Genomic DNA, 21,113 nt, shown 5'->3' with positions numbered 1-21,113 from the left:
AATACGTTCCTCCTTTAATCCAAGAAGGTTAAATTTCTTCTACTGACAGAAAGAAAACCTGCAAAAGAAATTAAATTCAACTTTGAATTGAAAAGGGAGTTACATGAACTTATTCTAAACTCAGAAATTTTAAAAAATTCAGAAATTCATAATCAATTAACTTTCCCTTTATATTTTGCATTGATTTTCCAACATCTAATGGTATGTTCTACATACAGTATGTACTTGGTAGGTATCCATTTACTTTTGTACTATATTTGCACAACTTTCTTACACTCCAGGCAAAGAGGCTAAAATATCATGAGCTAGGTGCTGCCAAGGCTGCCACTGAAGATGCTAGGAGTGAAGAAAGGGTCAGGTGATACAGTAAATCTTCAAGAAGCTAGAGAAGAGAGATGATAAGGTGAAAATAGCTAAGGAATAGGATTTTCGTTTCCTTTTTTCTTAAAATTTTACTTAAATATGCATTGGGCTAGACATTGTGGATAGGAAAGTGATGGAAATAATTTCAGTCTGGTGGAGACCATAGGAAAATACAATATAATGAATTTTAAAAGTTAAGGTAGACTTGTATGCAAGTTTTGCAGAACATAGAGAAATTAGATATGCATAGAATTCATTCGTTCAGTGCATTTATTTAAAGAGTATTTCCTGAGGCACCATTGTAATGCCCTAGAAATGGAGAAACAGAATGAAAAAAGGCAAATGTTTGTCCTGAAGAAACTCAGAGTCTAGTGAAAATGCTTCTGGGGCAGCAATTAGGAGAACAAGCATGGCGTATCAAGGGTAGGGAAAAATTACACTTCCTGCAGTGTTCAAACAATGTCAACTGTATAGTCAGATATTACCTGAGCAAAAAGTTAAGGCCATGGGTTGACAAAAAAAGAGGACGCGAGAAAGGTACACAATAGACAGGGCTGAAAGGGTTTGGCTTTTTTTACTCTGACACCAAATGCTTTTGTTGCAGTTGCTAGGGGACACGCATTTTCCTGCAGTATTCATTTTTTTGGAAATAATCTGGGGGTACACAAACACATTTATTTTCAAATTAAAAGTATGCATGTATCATGTGCTAAGTCGCTTCAGTCGCGTCCAACTCTTTGCGACCCTATGGAGGCCACCAGGCTCCTCTATCCATGAGATTCTTCAGGCAAGAATACTGGAGTGGGTTGCCATTTCCCACTCCAGGGGATCTTCGGGGCGCAGGGATTGAACCCGCATCTCCTACGACCCCTGCACTACAGTTGACTGCAACAGCATATGAATTAGTAAAATATGACAGGAAAGGAAATTTCACAGCTGGGCTGGCAGATGGCTCTGGCCTTAGCCGTGCAACACCCTGGGGCGAGAGTCCAAGGCCCTCAGCTATGAGAGGATTTAGGGCAATACTACACGGAGACCGTCGAGCTAAGCGCGCAGGAGAAACGTACGAGTTAAATACATAGACTAGGATAAGGCTGCGGCGCAGGAAGTACAAGGAACCTGTATTCTGCTTTGCTCCTTGACTCTATCATTCCGGAAATACTCTGCTCCTGGTACCCCTTTGTCACCGGAGACTGAGCGCCAAGTTCGCGAGCTGCCCTTTCAATACTGTGCGCCTCGTTGCCAGGGCAACCATTCCTGCCCGGCACAACTCTGCGACCTCCATGCTATTGGTTTGAGGACGCAGGGTGCGTCCGACGTCACTGCGCGGCGCCGCAAGATCCGGGAACCCTGCGAAACCTGATTTTTCCCGGTCCCCGGCGGCCGGCGACGGGACCGGCGGCTGGTGGCCCAGCGGGTGCTGGTTGGCTGGTGTGCCGATTGCGGTGGGAGAGAGGAGCGGTAGGAACGGGTCCCTAGAGCGGTGAGCTGCACAAGTGCGGGGATCCGCTGTGCCATCCTCATTCTCTCTGCAGAGGCGGCTTCCTGTCTGATCAGTTGCTATGGCCACGGGACCACGTTGCTAAGGAGCCTGGAGATGCTGAGCGCCATGAGTGCGCCCTTCCTGGTCTGGCTTTGGTTGAGAGTTGCCTTATTTGAAACTGGCGCCTTTATCCACTTTTATCTGACCTTCTTAAAAAAAAAAAAAACACACAAAGCAAAACACAACCCTTGTTTTTCTCCATTTTTTCCTCTCCATGTCCTCATTTTCTAAGTTTGACAACATCCTGGCCCTGGACTGGTCTTAGGAATTGGGAAATGTGTGGTGTTGGAGGCGAAGAGGCTAGGGAAATGGAAAGCAAATATGAGGACCCTTAATACTGGCTCTTTGGATTTTCTTTACGCTGAAAAGGATTGGAATAGGTGAATACTGTGGCTGTTCTTTGAAATTTGAAGGCGCTTTAGAGATGGAGCTCACCTTCTTTTGTGGGGCTCCTGTTACACTTTTGGAACCTTCCAAACACCAGATTAGAGAGTAGGGAAAAAAAGTGACCTCTGTCTCTGAGAATTTAGCAGGTAGTTTAGTGCAGTGGTCTCAGAGGCAAGTGTGGGAAGAATAGGTATGTGGAAAAAGAAATAAGACATATGAGCTGTCCAAAACAGTGGAAGAAAAGTACTCTTTCCTAGCACAGACCCGGATGCCTGTAACCCCTTGTAGATGACCCGCAGCATCTAAGGAAACTTAAGGTGAAAAATGAGGGGTCCACAGTAGGGCTTGCTTAGTTTGTTTGCTCTCTTAATATTGTGACATAGTTTAGGTGCTGGAGTTAAGTGGATTAATAGATTCTAGTGTCTATTTAGAATCTTTATATTGTTTTGTAAAAGATTGAAGGGTATCCTTTGTAATATTTATAACACAAAAAAGTTACTTTTTCACTTCTTCCGACCATTAACCCTTTACACTACCCTCACCTGTTATTTAATGGAAAGCTATTGTAAGATGAATTAAGCTTTTTTTCCTTTTACAAACAACTCATGCTCTGGGTTTGTTGTCGGTGGTATGCTCTCAGATGGATATTATTTTTAAAAATTGAGTACACTTCATTTGTCTATAAGGTAAAGGGTGATATTTTAACAGTAACTGAAAATCTGTTTTGGAAAGAAGCTCTAACATAGGTGTTTTGGAAGTGGACAGGGAAATGTTTGCATCCTTGTGTGGGTGTATGTTTTGGTATTTTTGCTGAAAACTGCATAATTGTATCACACATAAAAACTGTCCTGTATACTTAAAACCTTTGGAAGCTCAATATTCTAACATGTTTTTCAAGTGAAGAGTTTCAGTAGCCTTTTGAACTTATTCAAAATCTAATGTAGCATTTTCCAGTTAGTACCTTATAGAAATAGCTGTTTGACATAAAAGAACATAGAAATTGTGTCAGTCCAACTTGTTGAATAATCACTGAAGGGCACTATTAGGTTGCACTTTAAATAGGTCATAATTAAAGTCTGTGTTAGCTTAGGATAGGATCTAACAAATTTAATGAGCTAATAATTACCATATTTTTAGAAAACGCCTTGGGGATGAATGTGAAGTGTGATATTGGGAAGTAACTCATCTGCTGGTAGTAGGCTGAGAAAATTAGGTCAGCATATCAAATTAAGAAAATCAAAATTTAAAATTACTCTGTTACAGAAATGATCTTACATTTAGTTTATCTTTGCAGGGTAGTTTGATCTGGTCACATTGTATTTAAAATATTTGGAGGCTGAATGTTATTACATGGAACTTTGCCCTCCTTGTGAAGATTTCTAATTTGTCAAGTAAATTAAAATAATCTCATGTTATTACTCATTTAAGAAGGCATCAATGTTTTAAGTTGAAGAAGAGTTGTGATTTGTGTCCCCAAATATTTGAAAAGTTGTCATTTAGAAGTAGAAGACTACATCTATGTGGCCTTAAGAGAAGATCTTATACATAGTATAGAAAAATGACTATATTAAAGACTTAAAGTGGGAAGTACTCTAATGAAAGAATATTTGGAGTGTCATGTAAATGGGGGAATGGAGTAATCAAGGAGAAATCCAAGTGCTGTGGAATCGTGCATTTGAGACAAGTGATGGTCAGGAAAGCCTGCTTGGAACTTGGGATTGGAGCTAGACCTAGAAATATCAGCGGGCAGTTGAGTGTATAAGTCTGGGTGTGTGGTGGCAGATTCTTTGAGATAATTTGATTCGGCAGGAAAACAAGGGCTATGAATTAGAGACCTCCTGTTAGCAAAGAGGGAATTATGGGAGAGGGAGAAGTGAACTATCATTCACTGGATAAGCTTGACATATTATCTTCTTTAACCTTCAGTAATAGCTTTGATAGGATTAGTATCTCTCCCATGTTCAGAGCCCAAGAAATCAAGGCTTAGGAAGATGAAACAACCTGCTTAAGTTCATAAACCTGTAATTAGTAAAGAGGAGAGGCAGTCCCAAATCTGAGCCCAGAGCTCCTTCTACTTCATCATGTCACATTGATCTTATCTGTAGGGTTGAATGTAGGAAATGGAAGAAAAGGAGACAATAGATATCCTGAATTTTTCAGCCTCAGAGATCAGGAAACTGGTGGTACTTTGAACTGACAGGCGGTTCATAACTTCAGTGTGAAAACCGCAGTTTGGGTGATGTTAAGTTTAAGGGGTCCATTTAGTAGGAGAGTTCCTTACGTCACTGGAAATGTAGGGCTTGATATGCGGATGTGAACACTGGGAACTCTGGAAATACAGAGAGCAGAGAAAGTGCAGAGAGTAGGGGACGTGCCAACCACTTTCCCAGAAATCAAGTCTATTTTCTGTATATGGCCAGAGGATTACAATTGAGTTTCTAAAAGTGTATTTGGACTATTTGAATGGAAAAATGAATATTTTTATACATTTTACTTAGAGATATTTAAAAAAAATTACATTGGAGTGACAGATGGTTTTTAATTTACTGTTACTGGTATTATTAAAGTTGATCATTTTCATATTTTCTTACTGGCTTTTTAGGCATTTTGCTCTATATCATACCTTTTCTGTGGGACTTTTACTGTATTTCCTACTCTGTTCAGTTTGGTCTTTACATTGTTAATGAATCCTCCTCCCCAGAAACAGTGTTGAAATCAAGTTTCATGTAACACAGGAGTAAAGGAGAAGCAATGCAGAAATCAGAGTGCCATAGGGGCGTACAGATGAGAAACAGACTGACAGGTACAGAATGTTGCTTTTTAAATGAAGAGGTAAATTTTGTTAATGACACATGCTTTGTACAGGTGAATGCAGGCTGAGCTTTCACTTCTTTTTTTGTTGATGTTCTGTTTTTTTCAGATAACTGTGATCAAAGGACATCATCAAGTGCACAAGTAAAACATGGGACTCCAGTTCAACAAAGCAAATCTTCATCATCAACCAGCTCTCCAGAATCTGCAAGAAAACTTCATCCTCGACCAAGCGATAAACTTAACCCTAAAACAATTAACCCGGTAGGTACAAAAGAGATTCCTGACTTAGCATGTTTTCCAAAGTATTAGACTTTTATATACTGTTGAGCGATTCAACAGGTATCCTGTTTCTTTTGTTAGTTTTAAGCTAGTTGTGAAGGAAGGCATGTGGTAATCATGATGAAGAATGGAGGTAATGATATGAGTGTGGGAATGAGAAGGTATAAGCAAGAAAACAGTCAGCTTCGGTATGTCATATCACATTCATGGATGAGTACTGTAGAGTATAAAATAAATTGCACATCAACTTTCTTTTTTTTTTAATTTACTGTGATTATTATACTTCCCAATATCAATGAATAACCTTGTAAAATGTAACCTTGTAAGGATGAATTACAAGTTGCATAAAGATCTCTGACCGTTTCTTTATGACCTGAAAATTAGCTCCACCAGAATTCTTAACTACAGCACTAGCTTTCTTTTGCTTTCTCAAAGCAGATTAATCACATTTAACAAATATAAGGTTTATATGCATAAAAGTACGTAATTGTAAGTTTCTAAGTCAGTTTATCCACGAAGTGAACACACTTGTGCTCCAACACCAGGTGGTGTCTGGTCCAGCCTTACATAGATGATGATGGTTTCAGCCTTTAAAGGGGATTATGAGAGTGGCTGAGACACAGACTTGGATGGCAGGTGGAATACAGCAGATACTTAAGCAAGGATACAGTGAACTATCCAAAGGCAAGAGGAGATTGTCTGACTTTATAAAAGAAAAATGGAAAATAGTTTAAGCTTCTGTGTTCCTTTGCTTCTTTCTGTCATTTGCAGCGTCAAGAAATTTTAGGTTCTTTGACCTTCCAGACTGGACATATTTGAATGGAGGACAAGTAGGACGTATGTGATATGCAGGAGGTTAAAAATTCATCTACTTTCCCCGTACACCTTTTCTCCATTTAGCCTTCACTTTGAAAGGTCACAGTGGAGGAGGGGCGGAAAGATAAATTATCTTCATTGTATTTATAATATTTAGATTTAAAAATATTTATCTATAGTGTGTTTATTTTATGTGTGGTTTCAGCTACCTCCAAGCCTCTGAAACAAAGGTTAAAGGAAATATACAAATTGTGGAGAGGATTGATCATTTTTCTCAACCATTTTTCTTAGTAGAATGATGCACTTGATACAAGCTTGGTGGGCTTCAAAGTCAGGGTGTCTTATTTGCCTCTGACCTCAGCAGGATTGAAATTGATTAGGTATCACTAAGTGGAGATGATAGTAATAATTATTGTATTCTTGTCTTGTCTTTTTTTTTTAGTTTGGTGAACAGCCACGAGCCCCTTCTGCCTTTGCAGCTATTTACTCTAAGGGAGGTATTCCTTGCAGGTAAGATCAATACAAGTTATAACTGACCATATTATTCAACATAATTGAGTAAAATCAATACAGTTTCCAATTTAAATGTATTGAAAGTTTTATTTACTAGGGAGGTTGAAATAAAGATGAATTACTTATTCATACTTTGTCTTTTGGATTGATATAGATCCTAGGACACTGTTGAAAAAAATAATTTTAATTCCAAAAGAGAATTACTGATAAATCTATAGTAAACCACCAGATAATTGAAGAAATTGACTGAAACAGTTTCTAAAACAGTTTAAGCATTTATAGGCTTGGGAAAATTTCAGATAAATAATCCTCTTTTGTCTGAACTGGAAGTTGACAATTAAATGAAATTGTTTTGTTATTTTTTTAACTATATTTCAGAAATCAGATATTTCAAATTTTATTTGAACTTATATTTCTTAATGAGTAGTACAGCTGTTTTTGTTTTCTTTTGATGTAATTTTTGTAGCCTTCCTGGGTGGACATCAAGCTATTTTTAAAAAAGCAATGCAGGTTACTAATAGAGAGATATCCTTTTAAGAGTTCACTACTGAGAAACATTAATTTCTTCTAAGTATATCCAGTTTTAACCTGTTGTAGATGATAGGACATTTTATTTTCATTGTGGAAAGAATAATCATAGCATTCTTTTTGGTATTTGAAATTTTAAAAAATGTAGTTTTTAATAATATTTTCAGATTTGGAAGGCCAGGAGTGAAAAGTCAGCTCAGGAGGCATTTTTTAATTTATTATTGTTACTATTTTGTATTTACATTCTGAACTGAAACTATTTTAAAGGTCTTATACCTTCTCCCCACTCTGAGAATTTATTGTTGCTAAAAATGTAAAAACAGTGCTGCCGAGTCTTCTTGGGATTATGAAAATAACACTTTAGTATTCTTTAGAAGATGCCAAGTTGAGAACATTACAAAAGGAGTGTGAAATAACAGTTGAGTGTAATGAATAAATTCTGTGTCACGAGTGTGGTGATGTTTCCATGGATGTATTCATACATCAAAACTTTCCAAATTTTACACTGTATTAACAGTGTCCATTTTTATTTCAAGTTCTGCTTCAATAAAGGCTGTTAGAATATTAAAAAAAAAAAAAAAGCAGCAACAGCAGAGACTTTAATTCAAGGGGCTACCACTTTTTCACCCTGCATGGGCCATTGCATATTCCTGGCCTCAGTTTTCCTCTTTAACAGGGATAAAACCTGGCTTTCCTTTAGATTATTTCTGTTTAGGTTAAATGATATATGGGCTTCCCACATGTTGTTAGTTGTAAAGAACTCACTTGCTAGTGCAGATGTAAGAGACGCCAGTTCAATCTCTGGGCCGGGCCCCTGGAGGTGGGCATGGCAACCTACTCCAGTATTCTTTTTTTTAATTAATTAATTATTTTTATTGGAGGCTAATTACTTTACAGTACTGTGGTAGTTTTTGCCATACACTGACATGAATCAGCCACGGCTGTGCATGTGTCCCCCCATCCTGAAGCCCCCTCCCACCTCCCTCCCCACCCCATCCCTCTGGGTCGTCCCAGTGCACCAGCTTTGAGTGCCCTGTTTCATGCTTTGAACTTGGACTGGTCATCATTTCACATATGGTAATATACATGTTTCAGTGCTGTTCTCTCAAATCATCCCACCCTTGCCTTCTCCCACAGAGTCCAAAAGTCTGTTCTTTACATCTGTGTCTCTTTTGCTGTCTTGTATATAGTGTCATCATTATTGTCTTTCTAAATTCCATATATATATATATATATATGTTAATATACTATATTGCTGTTTTTCTTTCTGATTTACTTCACTTTGTATAATAGGCTCCAGTTTCATCCATCTCATTAGGACTGACTCAAATGCATTCTTTTTTAATAGCTGAGTAATGCTCCATTGTGTATATGTACCGCAACTTTCTTATCCATTTGTCTGCCAGTGGGCATCTAGGTTGCTTCCGTGTCCTAGCTATTGTAAACAGTGCTGCAGTGAGCATTGCAGTCCAATATTTTTGCCTGGAGGATCCCATGGATGGAGGAACCTGGCGGGCTACAGTTCCTAGGGTCACAGGGTTGGAAACAACTGAAGCGACTTAGCATGCACAAATGATACATACCTGAAAATTAATATTGCTTATGAAAAAAAAATTATTTCTAATTATCACAGTTATTTGCTTATTTTGTGATAGGTTTGCTATTGGTTTGTCTTTGGGTTACCTATTTTGTTATAGTTATGACTGAACCATATGAAATGTAACATTTGCATTAAGATGCAAATAGCACTCCAAAACTGTAGGCTTAACAAATGTGGAGATGTGTAGTTTTGTCATCAAACAATTTTGTTGAAAGGGTACGAATTTGTAGGATTGTAAATATGCAATTATTGCTCTATAAGGTGCCTTTGTAATATCTTTTAAAGTCATGAAGTTCCTATGTGTTATAAAATAATTCTAATATGGTTATGTTGAGGAAAGAATGTGTATATTGTGATTAATCACTGTTTAGTATATAAGTCTCTTGTTCTTGTCACATTCACTGACTTTTATATTTTAGGTTGGTCCATGGTTCAGTAAAACACAGGTTACAGTGGGAATGTCCTCCTGAAAAGCTTCCATTCGATCCTCTTCTTATTACTTTAGCTGAGGTGAATACTGTATCTTTCCTGAGTGTTTATTTTTTCTAATTGCATGAAATGTTATTTTGTAACTCATCAGTAAATCTCATTCTTCACTTTTGAAATAAAAGCCAAAGAACAGGTATTAAAACCCCACACTTCCTTAGGAACTAATTATGAATGGTGTATGTTTCTTAGAAACTGCTTAATCAGCTTTATAAACATGAAATTAATCTGCACAGGGATTTGTAGATAAGTAGATAAAATATTCATACTTAATTTAAAGTGCTTGGAATCATATTGAACTAGTCAAATCAGAAGGATATCATCATTTAAACTCATACTAGAATCAGTTAACAGTGACTGTTTGGTCTTTCCTTATGGAACCTTTATTAAGTCACCTATATTAAGTCACATTTAATATGATATGTTTCTTAGGGAACTGATATCAACTACCTAAATGTTCTTTTGGGTAATTTTCAGGGCTTTTGCCTTCTTGTGCATTTTAAGTAAAATATCATAGAGATGGTTTTTGTAGAGGATTTCAGAAAAACTTCTCACATATTCCTTTATATTAACATTTGTGTCAGGAACAGCGTTGGCAGAGTATTAGCCTGAAGTGAGTCAGAGATATCTTTTGTGAATGTTATTATTTATAAATGTATAGAATTAGAGACAGAAGTTGAGAAATGAGTTAACCAGTTGTACTTAACCTTAACTTGTCTTCTTTAAGACTTCAGGATCATTTTTGTTCTTGTCGCTGTTAAGAAGCAAGTCTCCTTACATTAGAGCCTTGATGGTATTAATCTGAATTGGCAGTGCCTCTGGGATAAGTCATACAGTAGTCAGGAATCCAAAAGATATGACACTGAAAAAATTCAGATTATTTTTTTCTTCACTCAAAGAAACATTTACTTTTCCTGTAAAACTTGTGGGATAGGCCAGATGTCAGCAGAGCTGAAAAAGTAGACAGTTGTACTGATTGAGATATCTTAATTGTAGTGAATGCTTAAAATGTCTAATTCCTCCTTTAGTTTTTCAAGTTTATTTACTCTTTGAGATGGACATATCAGTTACTATTGGGGCTTCCCAAGTGGTGCTAGTGGTAAAGAACCCGGCTGCAAATGCTAGAGATGTAAGAGATGCGGGTTCAATCCCTGTGTTGGGAAGATCCCTTGGAGAAGGAAATGGCATCCCACTCCATTATTCTTGCCTGGGAAATCCCATGGACAGAGGAGCCTGGCAGTCTACAGTCCATAGTGTCACAGAGAGTCAGACATGACTGAAGTGGCTTAGCACACAGACATCAATTACTTCTGAAGACTACCAAGTTATCTTAGGTCTTAGCCTTTCTTAATTTGTGCCTCAGCCTGCAGAAGATATTTTGGTGTAAGAAGTAGTGTATCTTTATGGATAGCCTATTTTGAAATTAAATTTTAATCAGTCTCTTTTAAACTTTGTGTTACAAACTAAAGATGCTCATATTTCATTAGTTCTTTTTTGAGCTTTAAACTTTTTACATATGGTAGAACACAATTTTTTAGATGAATCAAAACTATAGTGATACCTTTGAAAACATGCTCTAGCTCATCATAAGACAGAGGCAGTGCTTTGACGTGAGGAATCCTCAAGGGAACTCTGAGTTTAGTTTAGATCTCATAGAGTCAATCTTTTAAATATCTGTTTTTGCAAACACCACTGCTTTTATTTCTGTCCTGTGTAAACTTTTCTCTTTCCCCTCTCCTCATTTACTAATGGGAAAGCAGTGACAGAACCACTACTATTGAATCCGTTTCACCTTGACCTAAGGTTCCTCATCTCTAAAATGAACAGGATAGGGGTGCTCCTAAGACCATAGAACCTGTGTTCTGTGATGCCAGTGTGCTTGGCAGCATGGTTTTCAAAAGCATGGTGGCATGTAGGAAAAGAAGTGTTTCATCACCATTTAGAAGCAGATAGTTTCGTTTTGGGGATTTTTTTTTTTTTCTTGGCTACACCGCATGCAGGCATGCAGGATTAATTTCCTAATCAGGGATCAAACATTTGTCCCTTACAGTGGAAGCATGGAGTCCTAACCACTGGATTGCCAGGGAATTCCCCTGGAAGCAGATGGTTTGCCCACAAGGACAAATTGGTTGAAAACTAATATTTTTAGACATGACGCTGCAGCTGGTTATACTTAATTCCAGATAATAATTAGTCAAACTGAGGGAGTATTGCTATTACTTTCTTTGTTTTATCTTTTCGAAAAAGATGCCTATTTTATCCTGACTCAAAATAATAATTAAAAAGAGTACCGTCTAATTGTTCCTAATGCATTTAGGGTGAAAGGCTTTGGTGAGAAATGATTTGCACAGGTTTTTTTTTTTCCCCCATATTTTTGTTTGATTTTCTTATGTTAAAAATGGCATTTGAAATCTTACAGTGCATTTTAAGCATAGTATAAGATTTGTCTTCTAAGTATCTTAGTATTTAAATGTGAAGGAGATATAATATTTTAGAGACTCATTAAACAAGTTGCAAAATCATCTTTAAGGTAGGGGGTCCAACAATTTTGCATTTATAAAGTGGGATTTAGTAACATAGATTTTAGACTAATTTGTTGTGATTTCTGGCAGTGTTTGGGAGTATAAGCAACATGTTTTTAGTATCATAGTGAGTTTTTTCCTTCTCTTTATTTACCTTTCCCCTCTTTCATCCTCCTTCCTCTTGTTTTTCTCTCTTTTCTTTTTCATTTATTTTTCCTTGCTTCTCCTTTGCTTTTCCCTGTTTCTTTTATTTTTTCTTATTCTTACTCTTTTTCCTTTCCTTCTTGGTTAAAGATCCTTTTTGTCTCAAGCATATCCCATGTTCCACAATTTCTTAGTTTAATTGACATTGTAATTATTGAAATTATATTTCACAAATAGGAAAATAATACTAAAATGTGATTTTCACTTACATGAGTAAGGATTACATTTTTTCTATTATCATCACTAAAATGGGTAGTAAATCTGGTTTTTGTTGTTGTTGTTTGTTTGTATGTTTGTTTTGGCAGGGTCTGAGAGAGACTAAACATCCATACACCTTTGTGTCAAAGGAGGGTTTTAGAGAATTACTTTTGGTCACAGGTGCTCCTGAGAAAGCTGTGCCTTTGCTTCCTAGACTGATTCCTGTGCTGAAGGCAGCTCTGGTATGTCCTTTATTCCTTTAGACTTTCTGCAGTACATTTAGAATATTTTACATCTTTTTTTTCTTTCAAATATTATGCAAATTTGTTCTTTACCTGTGATTTTGATGTGTGTGCAGAATTCGGCCACTGTTTTTCAGGGCCAGGTGATTCCTTACTGGAAGATACCTTTAGAAGATGTACTAAAGGTAAAGAGGGACATCTTGAGTAGTTAGAGAAAATAATGAACCTGAAATCAGTCTTTCTGTAGGCTACAATGTATTTTATTTAATGTCTCAGTCAACCCAAATTTAGTTTTTGCTTCTAGATGTCCTGTACTAAAGATTATTTTTTAAATCCTGGATTTGATTGGTCATTTTCTAATATTGAATGTTACTTTTTCTCCACCTGCGTACCCTTTCTCCTTATCCATCCTTTTCCCTTTTCCCTCCCTGCCTGTGCACCATGAACCGCCCAACCCTCCCCAGGTCCATGTGGATGATGAAGTGTTTGAAAGAGGACTGAATGCTCTGGTACAGTTAACTGTCGTCGTTGGTCCTTCTCTAAACGACCATCTGAAACATCTGCTTACCAGTGTAAGTGCTGGAAAGATTGGAGAGGGCTTGTGTATACATATTGCTTTCTGATGTAATGGCTTCAAACTAGTCATTAAAATGATTCAAAACCTTGAAAAAAACCTCATCATTGTAACCAAAAAGTATAGACATCAGACCTAGTTGTTCTTAAACATTTTTACTAATGGGCAATATAGTCTCTTCAGTTTTTTTTTTTTTTTAATGGAAAGCATCTGCCTGAGCAAATTTAGAGTTGTGATAAAAATATACAGAATTGAATGGACAAAAATTAATGAACAGTTGTGATGTCTTTGTGCCCATGTGGATTATCTATGAGTTCTAAGCAGAGTTTATAAGTATTCTTGTGGAATTGGATGTTGCTAGAGCTATGCGGAGAAGGCAGTGGCAACCCACTCCAGTACTCGTGCCTGGGAAACCCATGGACGGAGGAGCCTGGCAGGCTGCAGTCCATGGGGTTGCTAAGAGTCGGACTCGACTGAGTGACTTTACTTTCTTTTCACTTTCATGCACTGGAGAAGGAAATGGCAACCGACTCCAGTGTTCTTGCCTGGAGAATCCCAGGGACGGGAGCCTGGTGGGCTGCTGTCTATGGGGTCACACAGAGTCGGACACGACTGACATGACTTAGCAGCAGCAGCAGCAGCAGAACTATGTTATTCATCTTTTTTCTTTGTTTTACATTGTAATTTTTTTAGTGAGTCTCTAGGATTCAGGTTGAGACATTTTCCTGTTATGAGTAGTATAACCCTGTCACAACCTAAACTGGGGCACTGCAGTTTGGGAGGTCCCCAGGACCACCCTTAGGTTTACCGAAATGACTCATGGAACTTAGAGAGGCTGGTTCTCGGTGTTGCAGTTTATTCTAGTGAAAGGATACAGACTGAATTGTCCAGGGGAGGAGCTGCAGAGGGCAGGGCCAGGAGAGACTCGGTGTGGAGCTTCTGGCGGCATCTCCCAGTGGAGCGGCGTGACTGTGCTTGTGGTTTGCAGCAGTGGTGGGTGCCCGCACGCACGGAGCATTGAAGGGTGGGAGGCTCACTTGAGCCTGGGTGTCCCGGGTTCTCCTTAGACGCCTGTCACGCGACATCGCTGTTTGCCTGCCTGGTTGACCTTGGTCTCCAGCCTCTAGAAGGTGAGCTGGTACCTGGTGGCTGGGGGCCCTGACTGTAAATCACATTGTCAGCACTGACTATCTGGTGTGGCCCAAGGCCCCAGGTAAACAGTCACTCTTAGCTGGCAGGACCTTCCAAGAGTTAGAGGTTTCCATCCAGGAGGGCAAGGACCTAACCTATATATATGTACATCTCCCCGCTTTCTTGAGCCTCCCTCCTCCCCTCCCATCCCACTGCTCCTGGTCATCACAGGGCTCCAGGCAGGGCTCCCTGGGTAATACAGCAGCTTCCCATGTCTATTTTACACATGATAGTGTATGTATGTCAGTGCTGCTTTCTCAATTTGCCCCATCCTCACTTCCCCTGCTTGTCCACAAGTCCGTTCTCTACTAGGTTCATCAGTGCCATTTTTCTAGATTCCACATATATGCATTAATATACAATATTTGGTTTTCTCTTTCTGACTTACTTGACAGTGTATGGGAGGCTCATCCACCTCACTACAGCTGACTAAAGTTCGTTCCTTCTGTGGCTGAGTAGTGTTCCATTTATGTAGGTACCACACCTTCTTTGTCCTTTCACCTGTTGATTGACATCTAGGTTGCTTCCATGTCCTGGCGGTTGTAAATAGTGCTACTGTGAATGTTGGGGTACAGGTGTTTTTTAGAATTGTTTTCTCAGGGTATGTGCCCAGTAGTGGGAATGCTGGGCCATGTGGTAGATTTATTCCTGTTTTTTTAAGGAATCTCTGTACTGTTCATAATGGCTGAATCAGTTTACATTCCCACCAACAGTGCAGGAGGGTTCCCTTTTCTCTACATCCCCTCCAACATTTATTGTTTGTAAATTTTTTTGATGATGGCCACAAAATCAATCAATTTTTGATTGCTTGGTTCAGACAATCAGCAGTTTAACATAAATCTGCTGCTCTCTGCCCTCTCATTTTGTGTCAGGTATTATTTGAGGCACAGGGAATATAATACTGAACAAAACCACGCATGCCCCCTGCCCTTGTGGAGGCTGGTTTTATTTTGGGGGAGAAATATGTAGCAAGGACATCTGCTGAGAGAACTGGCATAAGGTAAAGAGGAAGTGAAGTGTAAAGAAAAGGACCCTTCCCCTAACTGGAAGTGGAGCTTCCTAACAGCCTCCCAACCCTGCCCACCATGGTGGAGGGAGGAGACCAGATCAATGGTTAAACTCTCTTAACTGTTTTTAAAGGTACGATAGCATTTATCTTCAGTCACTCACATACCTCCTCAGAGCTCTGCTTTTCCTAAGACAAGGACTGACTGAAAGAGCCTCTTCCCTTCCTGGGGTGGCAACGCTTTGGGGAGACCTAGCTACCACACTGGCCTTCATGCCCTCGCGGGATTCCGTAGAGTAGAAGGCCCTGGAAACAGGATATGTGGGGGCTCATCCCTGGTCAGTAAACTACACACGGTGAGGACCACTGAGTTGCTAGATGCTCCTCCTCTCTCCTCTCCCCACCCACCCATTCAGCCAGAAAGGCTGCACTTTCACGTCTTATAGACTTCTACATTAGACATTTATTTGAAGAAAGGGCTCTTCTAGGGAAAAAATTTCAAACCAGTTACCGAATGTACATACATCTGATTTTCTTCATATGCGAAATAAGTCATATCCTTTGTGAGCTTCAACTCTGAGAGACTGTTCACTGACCCTAGGACAGTGATCCTCAAACTTGAAGGAAGAAATAAATACATCACCTGGGAATCTTGCTAGAAATGCAGAACCTGGACCTTTGTCCTGAGAGTCTGATAAAGTAATTGGTGGGGCCGAGAATCTACTTCGGTGGGTATATGCGATGAGATGGTGTGGTTTGTGGATCTGCCTGTGCTCATCTGCCCAAGGGTAACACGCTCTGAAGAGAACAAACCTAAGACATGTAAAGGGGCACTTTTCCTGTTCATCTCCAGGACATTGATAAGCCCTTCCTGTCCCCCTTTTAGAATTGCTTTTGTTGCACTTTTTATCTTTCCGGGAGTCTCTTCTGACCCTCCGTAACCTTCGATGAGCTGGCTGAAAGAACCGTCACTCAGGGCTCAGTGGTGGGGATCGTGCTGGTCGCTTCCAGACCTGAGAAGACGAAGAACCGGAAACCAGCTCTAGGACAGGGGCTTGCTAAGTGTTTGGTGATGAGGAGTTCTTGCCTGGGCTCCATTTTTATCCCCAGAAAGTGGGGCCGTGAGCAATCCTGCTCTAGCTGGGAGGTTCAGGTTTTTGGGTGAGTGGTGCGGACGTTTGGTGGGAGAACACAGCAAGGAGTTGTGTTGAGGGCCTGAACTGCACTCTTGCCCTCTTTGCTCCTGTTATTCTGACTCCTGTTCTCTCTCATCTCAGTCAGAGCTCCCCGCCTGTCCAAGCAGGCACCTTCAGGACGCCGCAGCTGGGGGCTTTCGGTGATCTTGTGGGTTTTAGGCGGATTCTTCTGCCTGTCAGTGTTACTGAATTATTCATGCCAATACTCTGTTTTTTGTTGTCTCTTCCATTTTTGACTGTAGGAAACACATGTGCTTTAGAGGCTTAGCTTTCCATTATAGTCCTCCAAATGGTCTTAACAAATGACAGAATGGGAAAGAGTGTAATTTCTTAGAAACCTTACTCTGGAAAACTTACAATATGGTAATACTGGGCAGATTCTGTAAGTTTGGTATTCTACCAAATAATATAAATCCATCTTTATAAACAAACACAGTGACATCTATTCTATGTAAGTTTTTGTGAGATATTTCCTAAAAGAAGCCTTGCAATCTAACACAATCAGTGGTGTTTGTATACTTACTGTATAGTAAAGACTCAATGGTATTATTTCTAGCTAGCCTATTAGTGAATTTTTACTAATGTTTCTGGTGAACAGTGTTACTTTTTCAAGTCATTTCGTTCTCTTATTTTCAAAGCTTTCTAAGAGATTAAGGGACAAGAAATTCAAAGAACCAATCACTACTGCGTTACAGAAGCTGGAACAGCATGGCGGAAGTGTAAGTGAGCATTATTCCCCATAAACCGTAGTTTCTAAAGGTTTTAGTCATATAAAATTGATCAGATAACATGTTATCTCACTTCAGGCTCAAGTAACCATGTGGAGTTAATATTATTTTTCTCTTTTTAGAGCTCAGAGTTTCTTTCTTGCCTAGGTCACACAGGTTTTTGTGTTTTTTTTTAATTGAAGTGTAGTTGATTTATGATGTCATGTTTCCGGTGTACAGAGAAGTGATGCAGCTCTATATCCGCACATATATATATATAAACTTTTTCAGGTGCTCTTCCCTTAAGCTTACTATAAACTGAGGTTCTCTCTGCTATGTATTAACAGTAGGTCACACAGTTTTAAGCACGGGGATTCAGACCCAGGTTGTATCACTGTAGGGCCTGCGCACTTTCACTGTGTTTGCCGTGTGGCCCTCCTTTGTAGAACAGCTCTCCAGATTTTTTTTTATTTAAACTGTTTTGGATGTTTTTGCTTTTACCATTGGGAAGTTAAAAAAAAAAAAGGACCAAGAGAAAGAAAGAGTAGGTTTTTTTTCCCTTTTGTTATCTTTTCTGTCTGAACAGTTTGAAGTCTGTCCATAATCAAAGATTGAGATGAGGTTCCCAGATGGCTGGGTTGTTGTGTCTGGAAGGTACGTGTGCTCGCTTGAACCTGTGTATGTGCACACAGGGGGTGATTTCGCTGACTAGTCTGCTTGCAGAAAGGTACCGAGATGTGGGGGATTTCATTGCTCTCCGTGTGCTGTCAAATAACTGGGTTCATTGAATTTTCATCATGTGAAAGATGTATTCAAAATTCTAGTCTTGGAAATATTGCCATAATGCAGTGATTCAGCCATGTGTTGGATGTTACATTTTATCAGAGTTGCATGGGATTAACATTGCAGGACTCAATTTTGCTCTAGGTACTTAATTAAAGAAAATTTACATGATTGATAGAATTTTAATATGGCAGATATTTTAGTTGAAGCATTGCCTAAATTACTTAATTTGACCAATTTCAGTGACTTTTTAAATTGATTGTATTTTTTTTTCCATGATGAAGTTCTAGGGTAAAGTTTACAATGTGAAAGTCAGTCCCCGGGCTACTAGATAACGGGTTTCTTTGTTGTCTGAGTCGAGGCAGAGGGTTAGCCTTCAGACACCTTGTTAAAATGCACAGAATCGTACCCTAGTCAGTCCAGTATCCCTTCCCAGCACAGAAAGGAATTCTTGCTTATAAATGTGCTTGCTGTTCTGAGAATTAGAATGAGAAATAATTTGCCCCTTCCTCTCTGAAGTGCAAATAAATAGATGCTGAATAATGATGGCAAGACTTTTCAGTCTGAAACTCTGCAGATGGTTTCCACGCATCCTGTGGGCTTGTGTGGGGCCTGGGCAACTAGAAAAGGGCAGCCCGGCGCCTTAGATCTCATGGGGGTGTGTGTGGGAAGAGGGGACAGTTTGTGAGTAAATACAGGTTAGAAATGGGCTTCCCAGCTGGCTCAGTGGTAAAGAACCCACCTGCCAATGCAGGAGACATAGGAGATGCAGGTTTGATCCTTGGGTCAGAAAGATCCCCTGGAGGAGGAAATGGCAACCCACTGCAGTATTCTTGCCTGGAAAATTCGATGGACAGAGGAGCCTGGTGGGCTACAGTCCATGGGTCAGAGAGTCAGACATGATTGAGCACACACACAGCCACAGGTTAGAAATGGCTCGCTCGGGTTTGGAGGGGGATGCAGAGGATGTGGGTGGCCAGTTCAAGGGTCCCGGTGACAGCTAGCCGAGATGTTCTCTTACTGACACTGAATCTTATTAGTTTTTAGTCATGCTGATACAGAATAAAAAGATTTCGAAGTTATAAAAACTATTAAGTGTTGGGTATTTCCTCAGACTTTTTCTTTTTCCCTCCTTCTAATGTCTTACATAATATTTTAGTAATGATTAATGTAATTATAATAGAAAGTTTTGATCACATATCAAAGACTTTCCCATGACAATTATTATTGTACTTGCCTTCAGTTCAGTTCAGTCGCTCAGTCATGTCCAACTTTTTGTGACCCCATGAACCGCAGCACACCAGGCCCCCCTGTCCATCACCAACTTCCGGAGTCCACCCAAACCCATGTCCATTGAGTCAGTGATGCTATCCAACCATCTCATCCTCTCTCGTCCCCTTCTCCTCCTGCCATCAATCTTTCCCAGCATCAGGGTCTTTTCAAATGAGTCAGCTCTTCGCATCAGGTGGCCAAAGTATTGGAGTTTAGGTACTTTATAATCCATCATGAAATTAATGATGTTCTTCCTTTTCTAAAAACTTCAATGTTTATATCTTTTCTTTTAATATTGGAGATGGGTCTTTATGAGACAATCTTCTCAGTAAATAGTTTTTTATTTCTTAGGGCTTGTGTGTGTTACAATGATCAGAGGACTCAACTTCTGAGGAAATAGAAATATTACAGACAGCCATGATGTCTTTTTCTTAAAACTAATCAGTTTACTATCTGCCTTAAATTGAAACTGGTTCATTCTTAACCTTATTCAGTTTTCTTTTTAAATGATATATGTCTTGGGAAAGTACATACAAATACATGTCCTGACCTTTATCAACCAAGTAAGAACTTATTGCATGATAGGTACTCTGTTGAGTACATTTTAGACATTAAATTCATTTAATCTTTGCTCCAGCTGTCAGAGGTGGATTTTGTTGTTATCCCCCTTTAAAGAGCTAGAAACAGGTGTAGAAAAGTAATGAGCCCCAGATTTGATAGGGAAGTGATTGGCAGGAGATGGATTAAAAAACTGGTTTCTAACTACTTTTCTAGTTAAATATTTTAAACCACAGAAAGAGACAACCTGTATTTTATTTAACTCAGGAAAAAGATTCTATTTCTCTTTCCATCATTCTGCTCCCATCCTTATTTGGTTTGTTTGTTTGCAACTTTGAACACTATTTTAGGCATGCTCCTATAAACATAGTACCTATTAGGGGAACCCTGCATGATAACAAATGAGGCTAAAAAAATTTCTTTTCTGTTGACAGGGAAGCCTTATCATCATCAAATCTAAAATTCCCACATACTGCTCCATATGCTGTTGAAGAAAGGAGCCTGAATGACAGGTGTTAAACGCTGACCATGGGTATCTGCAAAACCTGTTCAGAGTCACTTCAGTTTATTTTTTTGTAAATCACAGACATCCTTCATTATTACTGGCCTTGGATGAGTATATACACAAGTCCACCGAATCATAGTACAAGTTATTCATCTAAAAGAAAGAATGGTTAATAATGGAAAACTATTAAAAATGTTCCATAATAGTACAATCTTATTTGTGTGTGTGTGTGTGATTTGTGTGAACAGCAGTTACTGGGTTTACAGTGGATAGGTTTGTATGTATTCTGGTGCTTTTTGTATATAACATTTATACAATCAGTTTGTACCTGTGTACTTACATTTAGACATTCTGCCATTTCCTGGGTTTTATATTTATCAAGTCTATGGGAGTTTAAAATAGTGGACAAACATTTGTGAATTCACTGTTAATTATATTGTTTGTAAGTATGTATTTTATAATGTAGAATGTTTGGAAAAAATTTCTTTCCAGAGTATTCTACTTTAAGAAAAAGATTTTTAATGTGTAAATTCTCTTTTAAGTATGGTTGTTTATTACAACTCATTAAAACTACCTAAATTTAGGTGTTAATTGTATTTAAGTAAATATATGTTTATTTCATAGTTTGAAAATACTGGTATTCAGTACATGAAGATATTCAGAAATTAAAATCTTAAAACTCTTACATGTATTCAGTTATTTTGTTGTGCTTGCTTATGTTTAACAATTAGCTTAGTTGAAAAAGCTATTAAAGAATTACTTATAAGTGTAGTTCTGAGTGTTGATGTGATAGCATCTGATTCTAGATCTTTCTACAGAGAAAGGA

The 21,113-nt window shown here is 38.8% G+C and overlaps 1 protein-coding gene across 6 annotated transcripts; it reads left to right on the top strand.

Annotated features, from left to right (window-relative positions):
* Positions 1–1,688: 1,688 nt before the first annotated feature.
* On the top strand, positions 1,689–20,503 carry PACRGL (parkin coregulated like). Of its 6 annotated transcripts, none has more exons than XM_070452094.1 (10): positions 1,689–1,824; positions 5,029–5,096; positions 5,214–5,368; positions 6,645–6,712; positions 9,263–9,353; positions 12,361–12,495; positions 12,633–12,680; positions 12,960–13,067; positions 17,101–17,181; positions 20,217–20,503. In XM_070452094.1, exons 2-10 carry the CDS (start codon positions 5,045–5,047, stop codon positions 20,271–20,273), a joined length of 795 nt encoding a protein of 264 aa, XP_070308195.1. In that variant the 5' UTR covers positions 1,689–1,824; positions 5,029–5,044; the 3' UTR covers positions 20,274–20,503. The 6 variants fall into 6 exon arrangements, with proteins under 6 accessions (XP_070308195.1, XP_070308196.1, XP_070308193.1 ...); XM_070452095.1 differs by having other exon boundaries at positions 4,995–5,096; XM_070452092.1 differs by having other exon boundaries at positions 1,689–1,846; positions 4,995–5,096.
* The last annotated feature ends 610 nt before the right edge of the window (positions 20,504–21,113 follow it).

Source organism: Odocoileus virginianus, chromosome 21 (assembly GCF_023699985.2).
Source record: "Odocoileus virginianus isolate 20LAN1187 ecotype Illinois chromosome 21, Ovbor_1.2, whole genome shotgun sequence".
NCBI classification, from domain to species: Eukaryota; Metazoa; Chordata; class Mammalia; order Artiodactyla; family Cervidae; genus Odocoileus; species Odocoileus virginianus.
This window is presented reverse-complemented; position numbering and strand designations above follow the sequence as displayed.

Coding starts and splice junctions, on each gene's coding strand:
- PACRGL (XM_070452094.1), top strand. CDS start 5,045: ATGCAGAAATCAGAGTGCCATAGGGGCGTACAGATGAGAAACAGACTG. Junction 5,097..5,213: donor GATGAGAAACAGACTGACAG/GTACAGAATGTT, acceptor TGTTTTTTTCAG/ATAACTGTGATCAAAGGACA. Junction 5,369..6,644: donor ACCCTAAAACAATTAACCCG/GTAGGTACAAAA, acceptor TTTTTTTTTTAG/TTTGGTGAACAGCCACGAGC.